The sequence below is a fragment of the Poecilia reticulata genome, linkage group LG2 (assembly GCF_000633615.1).
Source record: "Poecilia reticulata strain Guanapo linkage group LG2, Guppy_female_1.0+MT, whole genome shotgun sequence".
NCBI classification, from domain to species: Eukaryota; Metazoa; Chordata; class Actinopteri; order Cyprinodontiformes; family Poeciliidae; genus Poecilia; species Poecilia reticulata.
Genome location: NC_024332.1, coordinates 12,812,641 through 12,833,623, shown reverse-complemented (window position 1 = coordinate 12,833,623; position 20,983 = coordinate 12,812,641). Strand labels below are relative to the sequence as shown.

The 20,983-nt window shown below is 41.4% G+C and overlaps 3 protein-coding genes across 5 annotated transcripts in view; 1 reads left to right on the top strand and 2 right to left on the bottom strand.

The window, feature by feature from the left end:
• The first annotated feature begins 105 nt into the window (after window positions 1-105).
• Window positions 106-4,301, top strand: il17d (interleukin 17d). Its single transcript, XM_008431596.2, has 3 exons — window positions 106-1,245; window positions 2,413-2,742; window positions 2,815-4,301. The coding sequence occupies exons 1-2, from the start codon at window positions 929-931 to the stop codon at window positions 2,732-2,734; spliced, it is 639 nt and encodes a 212-aa protein (XP_008429818.1). The 5' UTR covers window positions 106-928; the 3' UTR covers window positions 2,735-2,742; window positions 2,815-4,301.
• Window positions 3,976-8,197, bottom strand: eef1akmt1 (EEF1A lysine methyltransferase 1). 3 transcript variants are annotated; one of them, XM_008431629.1, is made up of 5 exons: window positions 8,126-8,197; window positions 6,753-6,978; window positions 5,712-5,794; window positions 4,713-5,002; window positions 3,976-4,628 (listed from the first exon to the last, which is right to left on the bottom strand). In XM_008431629.1, exons 2-5 carry the CDS (start codon window positions 6,894-6,896, stop codon window positions 4,495-4,497), a joined length of 651 nt encoding a protein of 216 aa, XP_008429851.1. In that variant the 5' UTR covers window positions 6,897-6,978; window positions 8,126-8,197; the 3' UTR covers window positions 3,976-4,494. The 3 variants fall into 3 exon arrangements, with proteins under 3 accessions (XP_008429851.1, XP_008429842.1, XP_008429832.1); XM_008431620.2 differs by having other exon boundaries at window positions 7,868-8,192; XM_008431610.1 differs by having other exon boundaries at window positions 7,945-8,192.
• A 1,107-nt stretch (window positions 8,198-9,304) lies between these two features.
• xpo4 (exportin 4) overlaps window positions 9,305-20,983 on the bottom strand; it is a 52,836-nt gene continuing 41,157 nt past the window's right edge. Inside the window, exons 12-24 of the mRNA XM_008431584.2 lie at window positions 20,715-20,860; window positions 19,457-19,634; window positions 16,379-16,538; window positions 16,130-16,299; window positions 14,856-15,030; window positions 13,680-13,886; window positions 13,162-13,248; window positions 12,884-13,064; window positions 12,686-12,807; window positions 12,461-12,591; window positions 12,184-12,301; window positions 11,658-11,750; window positions 9,305-10,793 (exon numbers count right to left, since the gene is read on the bottom strand). Of these exons, the coding sequence (XP_008429806.1) occupies window positions 10,596-10,793; window positions 11,658-11,750; window positions 12,184-12,301; window positions 12,461-12,591; window positions 12,686-12,807; window positions 12,884-13,064; window positions 13,162-13,248; window positions 13,680-13,886; window positions 14,856-15,030; window positions 16,130-16,299; window positions 16,379-16,538; window positions 19,457-19,634; window positions 20,715-20,860 (1,966 nt within the window). The 3' untranslated portion in view covers window positions 9,305-10,595. The remainder of the gene's footprint in view (window positions 10,794-11,657; window positions 11,751-12,183; window positions 12,302-12,460; window positions 12,592-12,685; window positions 12,808-12,883; window positions 13,065-13,161; window positions 13,249-13,679; window positions 13,887-14,855; window positions 15,031-16,129; window positions 16,300-16,378; window positions 16,539-19,456; window positions 19,635-20,714; window positions 20,861-20,983) is intronic.

The following is a 20,983-nucleotide window of genomic DNA, read 5'->3' as shown; positions in this document are numbered from 1 at the left end:
CTGCAGCTCCGAGGAGGAGCTTTGTCTTCGAAGGCGGAGCTAGGTCCAACCAGGCGAATGGTTGCCATGGAGATTCAATGATTTCTCAAACATGCATGAAAGAATCAAAGCAACACTCCAGGTGTTTTTGATGCTCTACATCATTTTGACATGATGTAGAGCTAAAAAAATAAATGAAAAAAAGTCAACTTTACATAATGCTGCTTTAAGTAAAAAGTGATGAAATTTCACAAAACTGCCAATTAAACTGACTTTTAAGGAAAATATAAAGATAAGAGTACAACACTGGTTTATTAAAACCCCAGATTAATTAATCTGCTTCAAAACGTGTTTGGCTTGATGAAGTCAAACGGATCCTAGTTTCTGCCGGCCGGACCTGGACAGGGAGCGGGATCAGGAATCCCAGCCTGCATCTGCTGCTCTCATGGTCGCTGGAATATTTTTATTTTACAGCCACAGGCCGGTGTTTGAGGAGGGGGATCGCTTTTCCTGTCATCGCCTCAGTTTGATTTAGATGTCCGTGGAATGGCGCAGCGCATCACTCTGTGCGCCCAGCAGGCTTTGTGCCCGCAGCAGAGAATAGGAAATCGCTTTTTTTTTTTTGTGACGTTTTAAACAGAAATGAAAAGATCTAAAACAATAGTCCGTATTTTATCCTTTTTGTGACGAGTGTTAATCCTGGCGGCGCTGTGGATGTGATGAGCCAAAATGTTTCTGCAGTTTTCCTGGCAGCGCGCCTGTGGCTCGGTTTGTTTGTCTGCTCCAGACTGCAGGGCGCACTGATCCTCCGTGAACACAGAACAAATGACTTCTGGGAATAAAGAGTCTTAAAAAAAAAAGAACTTCCTACTACTATCTGATCAGAAAGAAGAGGAAAAACGACAAAGTGGTCTAAACTGTGCGCTACGTGGCACAACAAAACGCAGCGATGCGGTGTCGGATCTGCGTCCTGATTCTGCTGCTGCTGTTGCTGCTGCTGGTTCTGGTGCCAGCCTGGCTGGCAGAGACGGCACGGGTTCGGAAGAAAACCACCAGAACCCGGCCTTGTCTGGACCTGCCGGAGGAGATTTTGGAGCAGATGTTTGGGCGGCTCTCGGTGGGGGTGATGAGCGCCTTCCACCACGCTCTGCAGCTGGAGCCCCGGGACAAACTCAACCTCACCTGCCCGACCGCGACACCGAGCCCGGCCGACACCAAGACCCGCCTCCCGGTCAACCTGCGGAGCATCTCCCCCTGGGCCTACAGGTAGGAGCAGCCGCGGCGGAGAAAGAGATTTTATTTAAATTTTTATTAACTATTAGTTGCCTGTTCTGATTTAAAAACAGTTAAAAAAAACATAGGAGTGAATAACTGGAAACATTTAGTTAATTTACTAAACGTCAGAAGAAGTCTGTTTAGGACACTTTGCACAAACATCTGGTTTAAATCCGGTCGCAAACAGTCAGTCTGTAAATCACAGTTTACTGTGTTTTCATCCCAGTGGAGGAGTCCAGGTTGATCCTAATAAACTGGATACAAACAATCCGGTTTAGGGCAATTAAGTGAGAAATATCTGAAACCAGAAGATAGCATTGGTTTTTCACTTTAGTGTAAATGTTTTGCAAGCATGAGGTGACCGTGGAGAGAAATGACTTCCCTTTGACCTGAACAAACCTGGAGTTACAATACATGACCTCCATCCTCTCAAATTTCTACTTTTTTTTCCTTGTGTTTTGAGCTTTTATATTATGTTTTCTTTGCTTTTTTGTTATATCACATGTTTTTTTTTCTTTTTATAAAAATCTTCACTTCCCATTTCCATTTTGAAATACTATGTGTGTGACTGGTGCTTGACTTGCCTTTTATGACGCAAAATCTGTGGAGGATCAACAAGCACTGAAGCACTTTGATGACATGTTAAGCAGAGTTGGGTAGTAACTAATTACATTTACTCAGTTATATTTACTATGGGAGTAGTTTTGCTTCACTGTACTTTTACTTGAGTAACATTATGAAGTATTGTTAGTAAAGTTTCTTGATTCTCTGCCCACTCTGAGTCGCTTCTCTGAATGAAGAACAAGCTTGTTTTAGCCAGAAATTCATCAGACACACATCTGCAGTTTCTGTTAAAATTTGATAAGTTTTATATCAAAACAAATTGATTTCAACTTTTTTTAAAAAATATTAAATGGTTGGTGGTTTGATCAAATACTCTTTTTTTTTACACTTGAGTAATTTCTTGGATGCCAACTTTTCACTTTTACTTGAGCACAAATATGCTGAAGTATTGCTACTTTAAATGTAGCTACTTGAGTAATTTTTGGGTTCTCTACCCACCTCTGCATGTTATAAATTACAATTTACCATTTCAGACTAAAAACACCAAAACTCGGCTTACAGTTACTGAAGCCTTGTGCTGAATGTGTTTCCCAGGATCTCGTACGACCCGAACAGATACCCCCGCTACATCCCGGAGGCCTACTGCCTGTGTAAGGGCTGCCTGGTCGGGCCGTACGGCGGGCAGAGCCAGCAGTACCGCAGCGCCCCGGTCTTCGCTCCCTCCGTCATCCTGCGGAGAACCGGCTCCTGTGTTGGCGGACGCCACTCCTACACCGAGATCTACGTCTCCGTGGCCGTGGGTTGCACCTGCGTGCCGCTGATGGAGAAGGAGCGAGACGGCCAGAGCAGCAACAAGAGCGTGGAGGGAGGAAAGCCCAAAACCAGACAGATGTTCTCTACTGGGAAGAAATCCTGAAGGAGACGGACAGACAGACAGACAGACAGACAGACAGACAGACAGACAGACAGACAGACAGACAGACAGACAGACAGACAGACAGACAGACAGACAGACAGACAGCTTTGGTTAAAAAAAGCTGAATTTGAACAATTGGACTCAAAAATTATACACCCAGGAAGACTTTATTTATAAATTCAAGTAACTGGACGTGAGTGCTTGCAGCAGATTTTAATTTGGAGTAATAGTAAAACATCTGCCATTAAAAAAAGACAAATACATATATCTATGATTTTTTTTTCTTTTTGCATAGACCTATGTCTGAATTTTGTTTTGCATGTCCCAATTTCGCAAAAATCCACCAATCATCTAATTAATGTGGGCCTTCTTCCGGTTTGACATGATTTCCCCGACCGATGCTGCCATCTACTGGTGGGAAAAGAAGCTACAGTTCAGTTACCGAGTTTTATTTAACCGGATTTAACACACCAAGGTTTTATTAAAACGTCCTAGCATTACAAGATAATATTGGTTCCTTCAGTTTGTTGTCTTTATCTGCCGCTTAAACCAAAATTTAAGAGGCTTAATTTAATAACTCGTGCCCACGACTTGATGACTGGTGGGAACGACTTGTTCGATTTAAGTCGTGGCCACARGTTTTTTTTCTCTCCCGTGTTTGTAGGGTTCCCTCCTCTACTCGGATATTACCAATATAAAAACCTTTGGAAACCAAGAAGCCGCGGACCCCTGCTGCTAAAACATGATCCTGGTAAACCACCGTCTTCCACTTTTTATCACGCAGCAATGTTTGTCTAAAGCTCAGTCGTCATTTTATTAGGGAAGCGATTCGACTTGATTCCGGTTTTCGATTAAAAAGCCAATTTATACTTTACGGTCTTTCTGTTTGAATTATGGGACTGACAAGAGGGTAAAAAATTAAAAACAATTTAAACTTTAAAGCAACTCTATATGGTTCCACACTATTCTGTTTAAACAAAAATAGGCTTGTGCATAATATTAACTTAAATTACTATTATTAAGTTAGCTTAGCTGTCTTGCTTTTTCCTAAATAATAAAGAAATATTCAAAATATATTTTAAAAAGATACTAAAATCGTTTGTGAGCATTTTGAACAGAATCAATTTCTTCCTTCACCCCACATGTGTTTAGAGTTCATTCTTCAGCTCAAACACACAGAAACATTCAGTTATGTTTTAAACTCATATTTATCCAGTCACACAAAACTTATCAATGCTGAATTAGTGCATAATGGGAAAAAATGTTTTATTTCAACTTAACTATTATTTTTATACTGTCAGATATAAAGTGTTGACTATTGGAAATGTTTATTTCTGATATTTGTGAAAGACAACTCAAATGAAAAGCTACTAGAGCTCGGGTTCAGTCACGTGACTCAGGTATGATTTGCAACTTTTCAGCATCGGTTTAATGGAGAAAACAAATGTGTTGAATGTGAAAATGTCTGATTTCCCTTTTTGAGGTAGATCCACTGAGACACGAGAGCAGAAAAAAGCTCTTGCTTTGATATAAAGAATGAAAAATGCATCATAAAAGTTGAAAACACTTCGTGGGTTTTGCTAAGATAATATCTTTGAAAAAAATAACTTGTAATGTCTAGTCTAATGACAGTAGCAGATTGCGATTCTGTTAATCGATTTCATGGCAAATTGTCCACTTCCTCTTCCTCCCTGCTGTTCTGAGTGCCGTCTTTAAGCTCGTCCTCCTGGAAACAGCGGGTGTCCAGGGTTCCCGCTTCCTCAGCTGCACAGCAGGTCCGAAGGATAGTTGACGAAACATCGAAACTCGTTGGACAAGTTCCTGTTGTGTTTGGGCAAAAAGCTGCACATTTTTACCCCCAGCAGTTCTTTGGCAACATTCTCCATGATGGCTCCTATAGAGGCAGAACCAGAAGACGTTGATTTAAAACGTTAGTGTGTTACAGATTTCCCCTCCTATCAACTCCTCTTGTTCTCACCTGTGCACAGCAGCACTTTGCCTTTGCTCAGGTACTGAACGGTTTGGGCCACTTTGCTCAGACACTCCTCGGATAAGTAAGGCGGGTCGGCGAGGACAATGTCGAAGCTCCGCGGCGCCACGCTGGAGGGGAGGGACTGCGGCTCGTTGTAGTCGTAGAAGACAAAGTCGTCGGCGTAGGCGGTGAAGCGGCGGTCGTACTCCAGCACAACAGCCGACACCCTGTCGGAGCCGTCCACCACGCCCTGCTTCAGCTTCTGGTAGACGCTGGGTGCGCTCACACACGCTATCCTGACAAGAGAAGCAAAGAAGAATGAAAAACACACCTGATCAAATCAGGGGATCATTTGCATTACTCTACTTTACAAATCTGCCCAACTGAGCATTGCTGCGGTCTGTCATAATCCCCATCCTTAAAATGTCTTAAAAAATTAAGTTGACCTTAAATAAGTTAATCCCAGGTCTTTTGTTGTGGCAGAACTATTAACTCTTGTATAGGTAGTTTTTATTTGTGACTTTTCTGTCAGGCAAAGGTTTGAGCCTTAAACATCTTCACTGTAATTTGTGACTCAAGGAGGTTGAGGCTACCGCTAACTAGCCGCTAACAAACTCTTGCTAGCTAACAAACTCTTGCTAGCTAACAAACTCTTGCTAGCTAACAAACTCTTGCTAGCTAACAAACTTTTTTGCGTGAGTGTAACTTATCGCCTGTTAGCCAGACCATGAATTACTATTCGCTTACTATTATGAAAAAAAATATGCAACTTTCTTTTGTAAGTTTATGTTGTGATACAGGCCTTAAATTAAATTCCTAGTGGTCTTAAACCATCTTAAATTTGAGTTGGTGAACCCTTGTGGTTTTGAGGAATAATTCAGGAAGGATACTGAATTATTCCTAATYATTACCAAAAAAGAAAAACATGAACTTCTCTAAAAGAGGTGCTGCCATCTGCAGCATTACCTCGGCATTACATCCATGTGTGTCAACGTGCGCCTTTACCTGCCGCCCTCTCCGGCTTGCCGTACCGCCTCCTCCGCCAGCACCGCTGCCGTCTCGTCACTGTACCAGAACTGACTCATCCGCTGGCGAACACAGGACCAGACAAGCAAACCGGTGTCAGTGCAGGTTAAAACTATCTCCATATATTATATGTTTGGCTCTACATTTCTCATTTCTTCCTTCCACCATTTTGCCCGGAAAATCCCAACCTGAAATTCAGTAGATATAAAGAGCTTACACGTCTTTAAAATGTACAACTTTCTGAGAGCCACGCTAAGAAAGTGGGGAGCAGCCTTTCCTCCACTCAGACCTCTACACAGCACGATGCAGGCAGGATGCAGGCAGGAGGAGGGCGCTCCTCATCCTGAGGGACTCCACCCATCCTGGCTGTTCCAGCTGCTCCCCTCAGGCAGGAGGCTGAGGAGCATCCAGAGCAAAACCACCAGGCTGAGCAACAGTTTCTTCCCTTGTCAGACTGATGATTGATATCACTTAAATAACTTTATTGTTTATTTATATTATTTATTTTCTGCTGTGGTGGATTTCTTGATCTGGAACCCGAGTCCAAATTTCGTACCACAAGCTAGTTAGGTGGCATGACAATAACAAATCCTTGAATTTCGGTAAAATTCTTATAGAAACGGACTAATTCTGGTTAATAGCAGCCGGATTGTCTGCTGGATTATTCATATGTCTGGACTAAGAAGTGGGATTGCAGAGATTTCTGGCTTTTCCTCTAAATTAAACATTTCAATTTGGATGAAATCTTCCAAATTCTTGGTGTGAACCATGTTTTTTCTTTCTTTCTGGCAACCAAACAACACTGGGGATCAACACATGAAAACAGCAGTAAAATCAGTTTGTTTGTTTTTTTAATTCTCCAGGAATTGCATAAATGGGAAAAAAAGAAGAAAGAAAAAAAAAAAGATTAACAGAAGTCTCTAATTTTTACGTCACAAAATCCTGACAGTCTGGCAGTGGAGTGTGTTCTCAGAGAGCTGGTGTGTGAAGAGCGAACCGGTTCAGACCGCTGGAGCTCACCCAGTCCTCCTCCACGGCTCCCACGGTGAACGGGTCAGACGGCGTCCCGTCCTGATCAGGACCGGTTCGGGTCTCGTTGTAGAACTCCTTCAGGGCAGCCAGAGTGTGAGCGGACAGGGTGGGAACGTCGTCACTGTCGCTCATGGCTGAGTGAGCAGAGGAAGTTCAGTTGGAGGGAAAACCTTTGGGCAGGACAGGAAGATGAATCTGTACAGGAACTGAAAACCTGAAACGTGAGAGGAAGAAAATATTTATTTAAATATGGTTATAATGATATTTGTCATGTGTAAAGTCCTGGTGAGATTTTGTGCGGCCTTCTCGCTGTCTTTTATAAAACTGTTTGAAGTTTTTCCACAAACATTCAAAATGAAAGTAGTCTCTTCCATAAATTTGGTCAGCAGATTTAAACTGATCCACAGCTAAAAATAAAACCTCAAAATGTTGATTTTGTTGGGTCATTATTTAGAATGAACTACACAAACAATGAAAATGTTTCTTTTCTTCAGGAACTTTCTGGTCTGAAAGGCACTGCAAGAACAAGATGATTTCTGCTCAGAATTAAAGCATTTAAGGATAACATTAGTAACTACATTTACTTTTTTGGAAATTTACTTTCAGTAGTAGTTTTACTACAGCATACTTTTTACTTCTACTAGAATAATATTAATTAGCAGTACTGCTTTTTTTACCCACTACTAGAGTACCCTCCTAACTGAGTAATATTTCTGGATGCTCAACCCACTGAGAGTAACTTCACCGAATGAGAAACAAACATGTTTTAACCAAAAATGCATGAGATACAGAGACATACCTACAGTTTATGACAAAGTGAGACCTCTTGTTCATACACAACCTTTGTTGTTTTAACGTTTTCCATTTGCTGAGCCTTTCGAGGCCAAGAAGTAACACATTGTCACTGAAAGTACTTTACATATCTACAGTAGTTTCATAAGTTTTATAATTAAAAAAAAGATTTGCTAAAGTGTTTCTTGTGCCTAGTATTGCAATTATTTGTATATTTTTCTTCGTTTTTTGTCTTTAAAATATCAGTATCGGCACATAACTACATGTCTTCTGACAGATCGTTTTGAAATATTAAATCAGATGTTACGTACCTTTTTCACTCGAGTAATTTCTAGCTCGGCTTTACTTTTACTTGAGTAAAAATACGTTTAAGTAGTGTTGCTCTTACTTGAGTACAATGTTCTCCACCTTCCTCAACACCAGATTGTTGTGATCAGAGCCGCAGTAAAATTATTTGATCCCGGAAGAAAGAGCGCTGAATAAAATGTATTTTCGTTAGCAGACCGGAACACCGTGACTTTATAGTTGACGACTAAACGAGTTTATGTAGACTCCTCAGATAAACGTACCTAATTAAAAACTCTTCTCTGCTATTGCTGCTGTCAACATGTGAGCTGTCGCTAGGAGATGACGCAGCTGAGAAACTACGGCTACCGCAGAGGGTCAAAACTAGTCTATTTGTTGAGCAAAAGCTAAGAAAAAGCTTTAACACGTATTGCTCCGGGAACTGTTTTTGTCACTTTTTACAACTAAATTCCATTTTTCTTTTAAGTAATAGTGTTTTACGAGTTTCTAGTTTGTAAAACATGCTTCATAAAACGTTCTTTAGGTTGACACAATGCTGCTAAAACCCGCAGGTTCCCACCAATCAAATGGCTCAAAGCTATTCATATAAATGGAATATTTTATAAAAGCAGCTGCATTATAACCCTATATTAAGGGTCAGCAACCTTTTTAATTCAGATACATTTTTGCCCCATAACTACAGTAACATATTTGTCTACAGCTGTAAAAGAGATGGATTTTATAAATAAGTACTAATGAATTAAACTGAAATGTATTTTAATTTTCAGATTATAGAACATTTACATGAAGAAAGCCAGATGACTGAGTCCTTCCCATAAGTGCTCTTCTGTTGTATTCTAAGCAAATATTGGATAAAAACATCTCAACATTCTAGAACAGAAAATGCCTCCATGTTAACATATGAAAAAAAAAAAAATCTATTTCATATCTCCACATTACAGGAAAGCATGAAAGGGTTAAAAATCTGATTTAATTAAAGAAAAAATAATTTTATAATTCTGATAGAACTGTTTAAGGTTAAATAGCTGCTTGTTGAAACAGGAAGTAACTTAATTTCACTTCAACCATTTTGATTTACTGAGAACCAGTCCACAATTAACAAAAAATACTTATTCCTTGCTATGCTAACTAGCCTTAGCATTTACTAAGGCTAGTGAATGCTAAGGCCTTAGCAACTGAGCTGTTGCTAAATGATTAACAGCACTAAGACCCGCCTCCTGGCTCTGATTGGTTGTGCCTAGTTTTCAGATGATCCACATTGTCACATGTTGACTATTTCAACAAATATGTAAAAACATGTTTCATAAAAGTCACATACCGCACATTTATGGTGAAGGCCAAACTTCAGAGAACCTGTTTGGACTTTATCATCTCTTTAATTACAGTTAGATTAAAAATAAATACCACAGGCAGCACTCTGAAAAATACCAGAGAGACTGGAAGGTTTTTATACAATAACTTTATGTACACTTTTACACTTCATTAACAAAACAGCCATCTACAATAACTGGGATAGTGCTCTTCAGGAAGAGGATTCTGTCTCCAACATAATGCTTCCATCAAGTGGCTCTGCTCCTTTTTTATTTGGTAAGTTATTGCTGTCCTTCACTTCCAACAGTCTCTGCTATAATCCAGTGTTTGAGTCGTCATCCTATGAATGTGCTGCTGTAGAAAAATAACCTGCTGCGCCTGGCGGGACCTGGGCCTTCGTCTCATGTGGAGGCAGCGGATGCTAAAAGGTCAACAGGAATCCAAATAGAAAAAACCCCCGTCAAACCGCTACGGTCAACATGGCCGAAGTTGCTCCCTCTTTAGCTGAACCTGTACAACCTGCCGTCTCCTACTGGCATATAAAAACATTTCAGTCATCTGGATTCTTTAAATGAACATTTCCCCAAGAGTTCCCGGTTGAAACCGTCATACATTTATTTATAAGTTTACTGCATATATGTGTGTATATTATATATATATATATATATATATATATATATATATATATACATACACATACATACACACACACAGCCTCTTTATTTTGGTTTTCTGTGGTCGCCGACAAGCAGACGCTCCCTTGTGCCGTGTGGATCAGCGCTCTCAAAAGAAAAGGCGAGGCCCGGCCACACATCTGTTGTCACGGCGACGCATTTTTTTTGTTTTTTTTTTTCTTTGTGCATGCAATTCAAGACTGGAGGTGCTGTACTCTTGGCAGAAGGTAGGCACAGTCTGTATAGTTTGACTCGATGTATGACATGATCCATTCATACACACATCCAACAATCAAGAAAAAACAAAGGCACTCTGGGAAGGACTGGGGTATATGTGTGTGTGTGCGTGTGTGTGTGTGTGTGTGTGTGTGTGTGTGTGTGTGTGTGTGTGTGTGTGTGTGTGTGCTGCGACGCTGCACTAAGAAAATGTTACATCACATCCAGAATCAAATTAATGGCATCAGGTCTCACCCTTAGTGAGTGTGTGTGTACATTCCTTAGAAGGAGTCCGTCTGCTCTGCAGTCCGGTTTTTAAGATGTCACTTCATCAAAAACTCTCTCGGCGCCGCAGGTGTCATCATACAGAGGGGTAGAAACAAAGCAAGTAAAAAGAAACATTCAGCTGAGTGGAGGATCCTGGGAGGCGGACGGATCCTGCTGAGCGTAGTGGGATGCAGAGGGGAAGGGGGGCGGGGCACGGAGGGCGTCTCCAGAATGATGGGAGTATTCGGGGATTGGTTCCCAGTGGTTACTTCACGCAGAGGAGGCCGCCCACGTTGGCCACGAACTCCTCCAGGCTCTTCAGGAAGGCCACCTTCTGCTTGCGGTCCATGGTGGGCGGCGTGCTGCTGGCCGTCAGCTTGTTGAAGGCGTCGGCCAGCCGCTGGTAGATCACGGCGTCCCTCTGGGTGGAGAGCAGGGTCTCCACCAGCTCAGAGTACTCCGCCTGAAACCAGGAGCGGCAGAGTGGAGGAGCCAAGAAGGAGAAATCAGGGTTTCTGCAGGTTTCACCTGCTCACATTTAAGGCTGTTTAAGACATATATTAATATAGCATTTTGTATCATAGTAGCACCAAGCTTCTTTTTTTTCTGCCTTGTACAGGTTAGCATCAGACGGGATGATGCTAGCTAGCCAGAAAGAGTTTGTTAGCAGCTAGTTAGCGGTAGCCTCACCCGTCTCAGAACATGATCATGATGTCAGCAGCGACTCAAAGTTTTGCCTGACAGAAAATTCCCAGTAGAAAAAGTAAATCACGTAGCATAGTCGGGTCACAACAAAATGTCAGACCTGTGATTAACGTGATTAACGTATTTAAGACCAACTTACATTTTTAAAGATGAATTTAAAACATTTGGAAGCCCTAATGTTTAGATGCATGGATTTAAGACTTATGGATATTTTTGAAGGATCTGTGGACGACCAGGGAGACTGTAATATGTCTCACAGTTTAAACCAAACTTTTTCCAGTTATAACAAGATAAAATAAAGTTTAAATAAAGCTTTAATGCACAAAGTCAAAAGTAAAATAACAAGCTGTGCCTGATTATTCAGCTGTGTGAACCAGCTTTGCTGCCTTTATTTGACCCTAATAAAAATCTTTATGGTGGAAGTTACAGCCAGACTTTATTGGTTCGCTTGCTTGGTACAACAAACGTCTGGATATTGTTGAAAACACAAAGTTATGAAGTAAGCAAAGTTAATTTGTTAAATTTACATATTTTGTCAATATTAATGCAGAAAATTGATAAATGACGTTCTGAATAAACATGGAGTCTGACGCGCCAACAACTTTCTGTGATGTTTCCTCACCTGATGCAGGCAGACGAGTGTGTAGAGAGCTTCCCCTGCCGCCACCGTCATCTCTGTGTTGTGTTTCTGCAGCACCAGCATGTCGAACACCAACTGCAGGCAGGAAACAACAACATTCATCATCATAATGCTCATTAAATTTCCACAAACGCCACTTGCACCACAGCAAAAATGTCTGGATGAAGCAAAATTTAGAAAGTATTGTTAAAAATGTATATATAAAAAAACTCATTAAACCGCATTGGTTTAAGCAGAGACCGTCCAACATGTGCACAGTAAATATGCAAACTGTTTATTTTGAAATAGGACTTTTGCTAAAGCAGTTCAAACGCAGCTCTAAGTTTGACCTGTTGCAGTTGCTTTAGAGGTTACAGTGTAGCATTTACCAAGAAAAATGTTACTTTAAGTTTAGTATCTACTTGTTATTGCACCAGCGACATTAACACTTCCCATAGTCAACCTAGCAGTCCCACGCTAGCCTTTAGTAGCGCTTCCTCTGATACGGCAGCCATGTTGCGTCTCCTACCTTGAGGAAGTGGCGTGTGGCGATGAAGAGGGGCGAGTCCTTCTCCTGGTTTTTGGCGCACTGTTCGGCCAGAGGAGACAGAGCCTCCAGACACAGCTGGCTGACTTCTGAACTCATCCTACAGAGGGCGTTAAGGAGCTTCACCTGCGGACCGACTCACCTGCTCTAAACACTTTCCTGGAAAAGAACTTTGGTTATTTTTTTTAGTGTAAAATCTATTCTAGATGTCGTAAAAAAGAGGAAGTTAAATGTGGGTGCAAAGAGGCTCAGAGGATACGAGGTCATTCCCAGCTCCAGTGAAAACATGAGGCTCTTAAAAAGGTCTTCAGGCAGCTGGGGGATCTTTTCTGGAAAGATCTCACAGATGAAGGTGATGAGCTTGTAGTACTGGTTACACAAAGAAGGAAACTGCAGGAAAAAGAAAAGAGAGATGAAACATCATCAGGATGAGATCTCAGAAGCCACTGCGTCTCCGTGTGGCGGCCATGTTGGCTCCTTTCACCTTCAGCAGGTCTTGAGACATGAGTGGAAGAACAATGTTGACGCCGTAGAGGACGACGTCCGCCGCGGAGACGGTCCGGCTCGACGCCGGCGTGCCCTGCTCCTGGTTTCGGAACACCTCGTCTGGGAACATAGAGGGTGGCGAGGTTTGAGGCGGAGAGGCCCGACCCGCCGACGTTCGGAGGACAGGAGGACTCACCGTTGTCGCTGAAGTCGATGAACTCCTTGGAGAGCAGGTTGGTGAGCAGCTCCATGATGAGCAGCAGGTCCTGGTACTGGTCCTCCTCGGCCGTGGCGTCGCTGCGCTTCCTGCTCTGGTTGTTTTTGGAGTAGACCTGCAGCAGCGTCAGGCAGGCTTCGTACAGCTTCATGGACTTAGTCTGAGGAAACAGAAGTTTTCCTGTAGATTTCCTTCCTCACAGCCAACGCTGGAGACATAACAGACATAACAATATGATCCGTGGCGTCGGGCCTCACCTCTCCCAGGTAGCAGATTTGCTTGTGAGCCACTTCCACGAAAACCTCGATGATGAGGTTGATCGTTTCAGGCGTGTTGCTGTAAACCTGCAACATGCAGACACAAAAATAAACACATTTCTCCTGACTCCAGTACAAACAGCTCCACCTAGCGAGAGGACTCTGCATTGCGATGTTTGCTTTTTTTTAACGTCAGGTGTTTTTATTAAATTTATTCAGATTTCATAAGTCAGTATAACAAATTGTTTCCTTAGTTGCATTTCACAGTAATGCCATTTATGCTTTTTCAATATTTACGACAGAATACTTTAATATATAATTAATTTGCTCAAGTGTCAAAATGTGATCTTTGGATTTACTTTCAGGACAACCAATCAAATCGTCTTTGCTGTGAAGATCAATCCAGGATCATCAGGGATCAGCTTAAAAGTTTTGCGATCTGATCCAAACCAAGTTCATCAGGATCCGTCACTGATCCGCCGTTCGACACAGAATCAACACGCCGCGTCGTCTCTCACCTCCATGAGGCCGATGCAGCTGGACAGGAAGTCCATGAGGAAGGAGAAGAGCGAAGCCACGTTGTCTATCTGCGTCGCCTCGGCGATGCCGCACAGCGCCTCCAGTGTGGCGACTATTTCCCGTTTGACCGCCTCTTCCTGGCTGATCTGTGCAAAGTTCTCCTGGTTGATGAGGTTGAGGAAGCGCTGCTGCAGAGGATGAAGCACCTGGACGGAAACCTACACCGTCAATTACTGCTGAGAGCGCAGGACGACTTGTCCAAGTTAAAACATGTGCTTCACATTAAGTTTATCTGCTTTTCTTGGTGCATTTTAGAGAAAAAGGTTTACAAGACAATCAATTTTACTGCCAAAAGGATGACTACACACACACACACACACACACACACACACACACACACACACACACACACACACACACACACGATGCTGGCCCACAATTTGCAGAGTCAACAGACGAAACTCTAAGGATTTCATTAATGTGTTTATAATTTTTGACCATTTAAACACATTTAAGAGGTCACACACTGATGTTGGACGACATGTCCTGGGTGAGGCTGTGAGGTCAAGACTGTTAAGTCTAGTTAAGTCTGGAGCTACATGGTTGATGCTAACGATTAACTTAGTAATCGAGTAATTTATCCAATACTATCGATAAATTTATTTGTCTTCTACAGGATAAAACACCCATCGAGATTCAAGACATATTTTTCAAGGGAATCCTGGCCAAGAGTCGGCAACAAAGACGAAAAAATTCAGCAGTTAAAAGAAAATACATAAAACTATAAAAATGATTAAATCAGCCTCAAGAACCTTTAATTGAATTTTTCTCATTTTTACTTTAATCGAATAATAAAAAACTTGATTAGTCTCAAGCTTGAAGTATGAATTTTTTTTGACGTGTGCAAAAACAGATGAGAAAAATATTTCACATTAGTTTTAAAAATTAAAAAGGAAACTTGTATTGAGGCATTTTACATCATTCTTCACTTTCAGTCTCAAGTTTGAAGGATAGAAAACTTTTATAAAACAGAAATTTCTAATCAATTAATCTCCCTAATCATATGAAGCTAGAAAAATACACTCTTTACTGCACTTTTTTTTCAATTAGTAAGTCTAAATAAATTAAATCTCACTCCATGATGTCCTCGTGTGTGTGTGTGTGCGTTGGTTTACCTCAGCCCAGTACTGCTGCTTGGTGTCGGAGTCCATGTTGGCGAAGCCTCCCAGAACCAGCGCCTTCATCAGGGATCTCTGCACGGAGCTGGACAGCAGGTGGAGCGGCGGGCTGCGGCTGGCGAACTGCTTCGCCAGGCTCCACCAGCCCTCACACTGCACCACGATGTTCGCCCTGACCAATCACAGGGGCAGAGCGTGTCGCCACGGTGAGCTGCAGCTAACCGAAGTCTGTTACATCACCAACCTGCTTAAAGTGGTTAAAAATTTTTTAATTTTTAGAAGCTAAAAATTGAAGTAGGAACGAAACGATTAATCGAATTAATCGTGATTAATCTGATTAATGATTAATCACGATTAATCGTGAGTAAGTCAATTAATCACAATTAGATTAATCGTGATTGACTTACACGTGATTAATCATGATGATTAATCACGATCGATTATGGCGATTAATGATTAATCATGATTAACCGTGATTAATCACAATTAATCATTGATCAGATTAATCATCAGATTAATCATCAATCATGATTGATCATGACTAATTGATCACTGAAATAATAGTTAACGATTAATCAGTTACTAAATTAGTTAACTAAAAAGGAGGTCTGCTGTAAGAACAAACCCAAAATAGCAAAAAACAAAATCAAAACGGTACAATAATATGTAGATTTTATGTTGAAGATAAGAAACACTTCTTCATCTCTAAATCTATCCAGAAGCCCTCGAGTCGCACTTTTAACTTCAACTGGTTGAAATAACGTACAAAAATAAATAAATAAAAAAAATCTAACTTTTGCCATCAAATCATCAACTGGCGGATTAAAAAATAGTCACAGGATTAAAGGCTGTATAGACGTTTATGAAGTAGAAGGCGTAAGTATTTAAGTATTTATTTTGTATTTTTTAGCTGCAGAAGCATCTTTTGCTACAAATGATCAAGCTACTGGAATGCTGTGATGCTGCACTTTAAGGCAATGAAATGTCTTATTTTCTTATTTAGAAAAAGGAAATGAAAATATTTGCTTTTTCTAAAGCAAATATTTTTATTTTTTTTTTGTAAATTTTTTTCAATGCTGTATAAAATAAGATGCACTGGTCAAAAAAAAAACCTGCAGAATGCCATTGATTACTAGAATAATCATTAGCTGCAAACTTAATAAAATGGAAGCACCCCATTCATGAAACCTGATATTTGGGAAATGCGATGTGAACACTTTCACTTCGACCGAACACAGAGAGCGTCTGGAACCGGGTCGTGGAGAACTCACCTCTCCCTCTTTTCCACCAGCGTCACCAGCAGCTCCACCGTGTCGTTGGCCAGCTCCGTCTCCGAGCTCCACACCGACAGATTGTTAATCACCTTCTCCAGCAGGTATCCCACAATCCACTGGGCTCCCTCCGTGTCTGCGCCGAACGCAGTGCTCAGAGGTATGCTGATCTGAGGAGAAGCAGCAGGGAAACGTTGAGGGGAGGCAGACGGGCGGCGGGGGGAAGGACGCGGGCGGCGGCGGCCCCACCTGCTCGTAGAGCTTCTCGTCCACCAGCAGGTACGACTTGGCCCAGCGCCGCAGGAACCACACGATGTCCTTCCCCATTTGAGGACTGAGAAGCTCCGTCAAGCTGGCTCTGGTGGCCCGGGACTCGACCTCCGACGTCCTCAGCACGGCAGACAGCAGCCTGCGACAGGACGACGACAAAAATGGAACCACTCACTACCGGAGGACTTCAGTGAAATTATTCACTTATTTTCTGATATTTCAGTTCCTCCAAATCATCAAGTTGTTCTTTTGCTCTCTCAATAAAGTCAGTTTCTACTACTGTCATATTAATACATGTATGTTAATGACATGATGAGGCCATGTGATTATTCAACCAGGGCTGGATTCAGAAGCACAAAGGCCCCTAAGAAGGGAACCGCTTTAGACGCCTTATCCCAGGAAAAAATGTAAATAAAAACAAAATCTACAACTCTTGCAAATTACAGAACATTAATAGGAAGTTGTACATATTTGCAGGTACAAATTGAATGATGGTTGGCTTAAAACGTCTGGCAGATGTCTCTATGTTCGTTCCAAAATCAAGATAATTTTCAAATATTTGAGTTTGGTTTCGATTAATAAAAAATAGTTTAGTAAAACACCACACGCGAAATCAGCCCTTGACTTTAATATGAGGATCAATGTTGTAAAACATCAGATGATTACGCAAAAATTATTTTTTGGGCCGCCCCCAAAACGTGGGGCCCTGGGCTGCTGCCCCTGAAAGCCCCTCCTGAAATCTGGCAATAGATCCAACACTAGGAAACAAAAACCCTCTTCATTACGACACACAGAGCGTTTATCTTTAGCTGAACAGCAGTTAGGAAAAACGAGGAGATGAGAGAATTTATTTAACATCCAAAAACAAAACACTGATCAGAGTCAGACTGACTCAAAGCTAAAGCTGCTGCAAAACGCAATTAATCGAATGATAAATAAAAATGTGGTCAATGTTACTATTTTGACGATTAATATTTTCTTTAGCATAATTTTGTTTGGAGAGTTCATAATTCATTTTATTAACTTTTTTGGTTTTCTGTTTTATTTATAATTTTTGATTGTTGTGTTTAATTTTGAATATTTAAAGTATCTTATAGCTCCAGTAAGGAGTTTTGTTTACAAAATTAGAGGCTATTTTCAACACATTACTTGAAAACTGTCTCAAAATAAACATTATTGTTTATTCTGGGACAATTTTCTCGTCCAGTTGAATTTGTTATTGTGACACTCCTACTAAACAACTCCTGTTTCAAGTATTCATTATTTTATGTAATCTATCAATGTAGTCGTCATAAACCGTTGTGATGAAGTGTTTTGGATGTGAGGTTTAGTTTACAGGATGTAAAATCATATTTTAATGTAAATCGATGCTAAAAGAGCTTAAAGACCCAAAGGTGGAAACGAAACTCTCCAATCTCCTGTTAGCAAGCGAGACGCATTCCAACCGGACAATGAACGATCGGGCCTCGACAGACTGTCAGCATGTTGTTCTTAGTGTGTGTGTTTGCTTCACACACATTACGCAGAAGGACAGAGAGCTTAAAGCGGCTTACGGCTGCGTCTTCCCCACCAGGGGACAACCTGCCGTTTCACGTCGTTTGCAGAAAACAAAACCGCGCTGACATTTACGAGGCCGAGGTCGGCCGTCCGCAATGAGGAAACCCAACGCGTTCGGCCGGCGGTCACTACGATCCGCTGTCATGGCTGTCATTCCTCCCCCTTGACACACACACACACTTCTCCTCTGCTTAATGAGCAATCCAACAAGACACAGCAGCACGATGACCTTCAAAACACAATAACACCGGCTGCTTGGAGTGTCTATTGTCGTCACGGCGATTACTAGAGCGGCTGCCAAGATCCCTGAGCAGGACAAGGTCTCCGACACCGCGTGTTAATTGTTACTGAAATAATAAATCCTGCCTCATCACACAAACTACATCCAACTTTCTGCTGGGGTTTATGTCAGCTTAAGACCTTGCTCAGGTTTCTTTAGACGGCGGTTATTGATTTTTACAATTTCTCCTAAGACTGAAAAGTACAGAATATTAAAGGGAAAGCTAAAAGCTAATTGTGCTGCTCAATGCATAAACGTCAAATTTAACAGATAAAAAACAGATGAGTTGGGAAAACAAAGTAATTTATAGTTGGTAGCTTTTAAATAAATGCTGTAAAACTGAAGGGACAAACTGGAATCTGACTAAAAGTACATATTTAAATACACAGATTTAAGTTTTCTGGCCGATCACCGATATTTAAAATGCCTGACCTGCTGATTCTGATTTTGGCTGATACTGATTTCTTTGTCTAAAAAGTTGCTAAACATCTGGACTGAACTGATTAATAAAATCGATCACAATTTTTGAAATAATTGTGCTCTAATTTAGTAATTGATTAATCGCTAAATGGATCATTCAGACTCAAAAAAAGCTGTACTGATGTTAATTCCAGCAGAAAGCTGGAGCTTTTCACACGTTTTATTTTTTATTTTTTGCTTCCTTTGTTACAAATGATCAAGTGTTTGATTGGGAGAAAGCTACTTTATTGCATTTTTGGCAGTAAATGTGTGTTTTCCCATTTAAAAAAGGAATGGAATTACATATTTCCATGTTTTAATGTCTTTCTAATATTGAATAAAAAAGGCTCAAGTGGTTAGATAAAAATAGATTTGGAGAATCTTTTCTGACTAATCATTGGAATAATCAATTACAAAATAAAAACGTTGGTGTCAGCGCTGCTAAAACAGAGCGACAAAGTAGCTAAGTTGGTGACAGTGGGGATAACTATGATGAGACGCTGATTTTCAAACTTTTTTTTTTTTTGCAGATTAATTTTATTAATCAGCCAAATCAGCCAAATTAGCCAAATTAGGGAAATCGGGTCCTGTTTACTGGTGCACCTCTTGCTAAAAGCTTTAGGCGTGTGGGACTCCAACCAGCCGACACCTGATCCCAAAAAACACTGAGCGTGTTCAACCATCAAAGCCCGACAGGCTGTGAAGCTCTGCGAACTCTGACCCTGCCTGACCCAGGAGCCCGACAGGACCAGCAGCGCTACCTGATGACGGAGTCTGTGCGGTTGCAGCCCGGTATGGAGGAGGCCTTCTCGCCCGGGGAGCCGAGGATCTGCAGCGTGGTGTTGATGTCGACTTCTGTGGAGTGTTTGATGGAGAACTCCATCACCTCGGAGGGGATCATCGGCGTTTCGCCCTGAGGATCGTCTGCCAGCAGGTAACCTGGAGAGAGAGGGAGAGCACAAGAATGCATCCCATTTTTAACATAAACATTCGACTTTTACTTTGTCTGTTGGTTTTGCAGCTACTGACATCTCAAACTGGTAAATTATTCCTTCAGTTTTCACTTTTCAAGTATTTTCAAACTTTTCCAGCGCGAGACAAAAATAATACAAATAAACTAAAAAGAAAAAAAAAGTTTCTCTTCACTATTATATATTATTTATTACTGTTTAGTATTAATAATGTCTAGTGATAGTACATTACATTCTACATAAACTAAAACATAATGACATTTGTTTTGAACCGTTTCTCTCACACACTCTATTCACCCGACTGCGCCGAGAACAAAACACTAATTTAACAAAATTTTAAAAGAAATATTTTGCTTATTGGGGGCATAAAAAATGTCTGGTTTCAACCATTTAAAAAAACGCTTCCCAAATCCAGGCTTTTAATCAGGCGTTAGATTGAACGTCATTACAAAACCATGCAGTTTGAAAATCAAGGACTTTCAAGGACTCCGTACAGAAATCAAGCACTTTCCAATCCTTGAAAACACATCAGTATTTTCAAGGATCTCAAGCATCTATGATTATTAAAAAGTAGAACATGTCTGTAATCCTGGGTCATTATGTGTGTATAGATATGCAGAGTTCTGCTGTACTCTATAAAAACAATTAAAGTGGATCTCCTCTTTAAAGACGCCACACCCAGTCTAGAGTGTAAGTTAACGGGCCGTAAACCTCAATAAAGCTTTGAACTGCTCTGCAGACGCAGACGGCATGTCACAAACCCGCAGCGCAGGGTGGTTTCTCTGTTATAAATATAACCAGTAAAGTTTAATAAACTGCACTGGAAAAGTCATTTCTGACTTTAATAAAACATTTCTCTTGTAGACGAGCGGAACATGACTCCTTGTTAAAGTCTAAAGAGTTTGGATCTGACTTTATGTGGAGCTTTTTGTGGACTGGGTTTTGGATTTTCTCTGCTGCGAAGCCACTTCGGATCCGAAAAGTCGCTGCAGGCCGGAGCAGAAACCGGCGCTGAATTAAATCCGTGTTTTGAGAAGCAGCTGCTGACCTGAGACCAGTATGAGCCAGTGGATGTCCTCATACAGGTCGTCCAGGACTTTGCGGTCCACGGACCCCAGGTCAGTGGAGGCCATGAGGTGCTGCTGGGTCCTCTGGAGCTGGCCGTGCAGCCGGTTCACCCGGTCCTCCAGCAGGCTGCAGAGCGGGGAGGGAGGAAGGAAAGAAGGGAGAGAGGGAGGAAACAAGGAAAGAAGGAAGGGAGGGGGGGAGAGAGGAAGTCGGGGAGGGAGAGAGGAAGTCAGGGAGGGAGGGAGGAAA

What these genes read in the sequence shown, in the direction of transcription:
- il17d (XM_008431596.2), top strand. Translation starts at nt 929, where the DNA reads ATGCGGTGTCGGATCTGCGTCCTGATTCTGCTGCTGCTGTTGCTGCTG. An exon ending in ATCTCCCCCTGGGCCTACAG is followed by an intron (nt 1,246 to 2,412) that starts GTAGGAGCAGCC and finishes TGTGTTTCCCAG; the next exon opens with GATCTCGTACGACCCGAACA.
- eef1akmt1 (XM_008431629.1), bottom strand. Translation starts at nt 6,896, where the DNA reads ATGAGCGACAGTGACGACGTTCCCACCCTGTCCGCTCACACTCTGGCT. An exon ending in CAAGCCGGAGAGGGCGGCAG is followed by an intron (nt 5,003 to 5,711) that starts GTAAAGGCGCAC and finishes TTCTCTTGTCAG; the next exon opens with GATAGCGTGTGTGAGCGCAC. An exon ending in CAAAGTGCTGCTGTGCACAG is followed by an intron (nt 4,629 to 4,712) that starts GTGAGAACAAGA and finishes CTGCCTCTATAG; the next exon opens with GAGCCATCATGGAGAATGTT.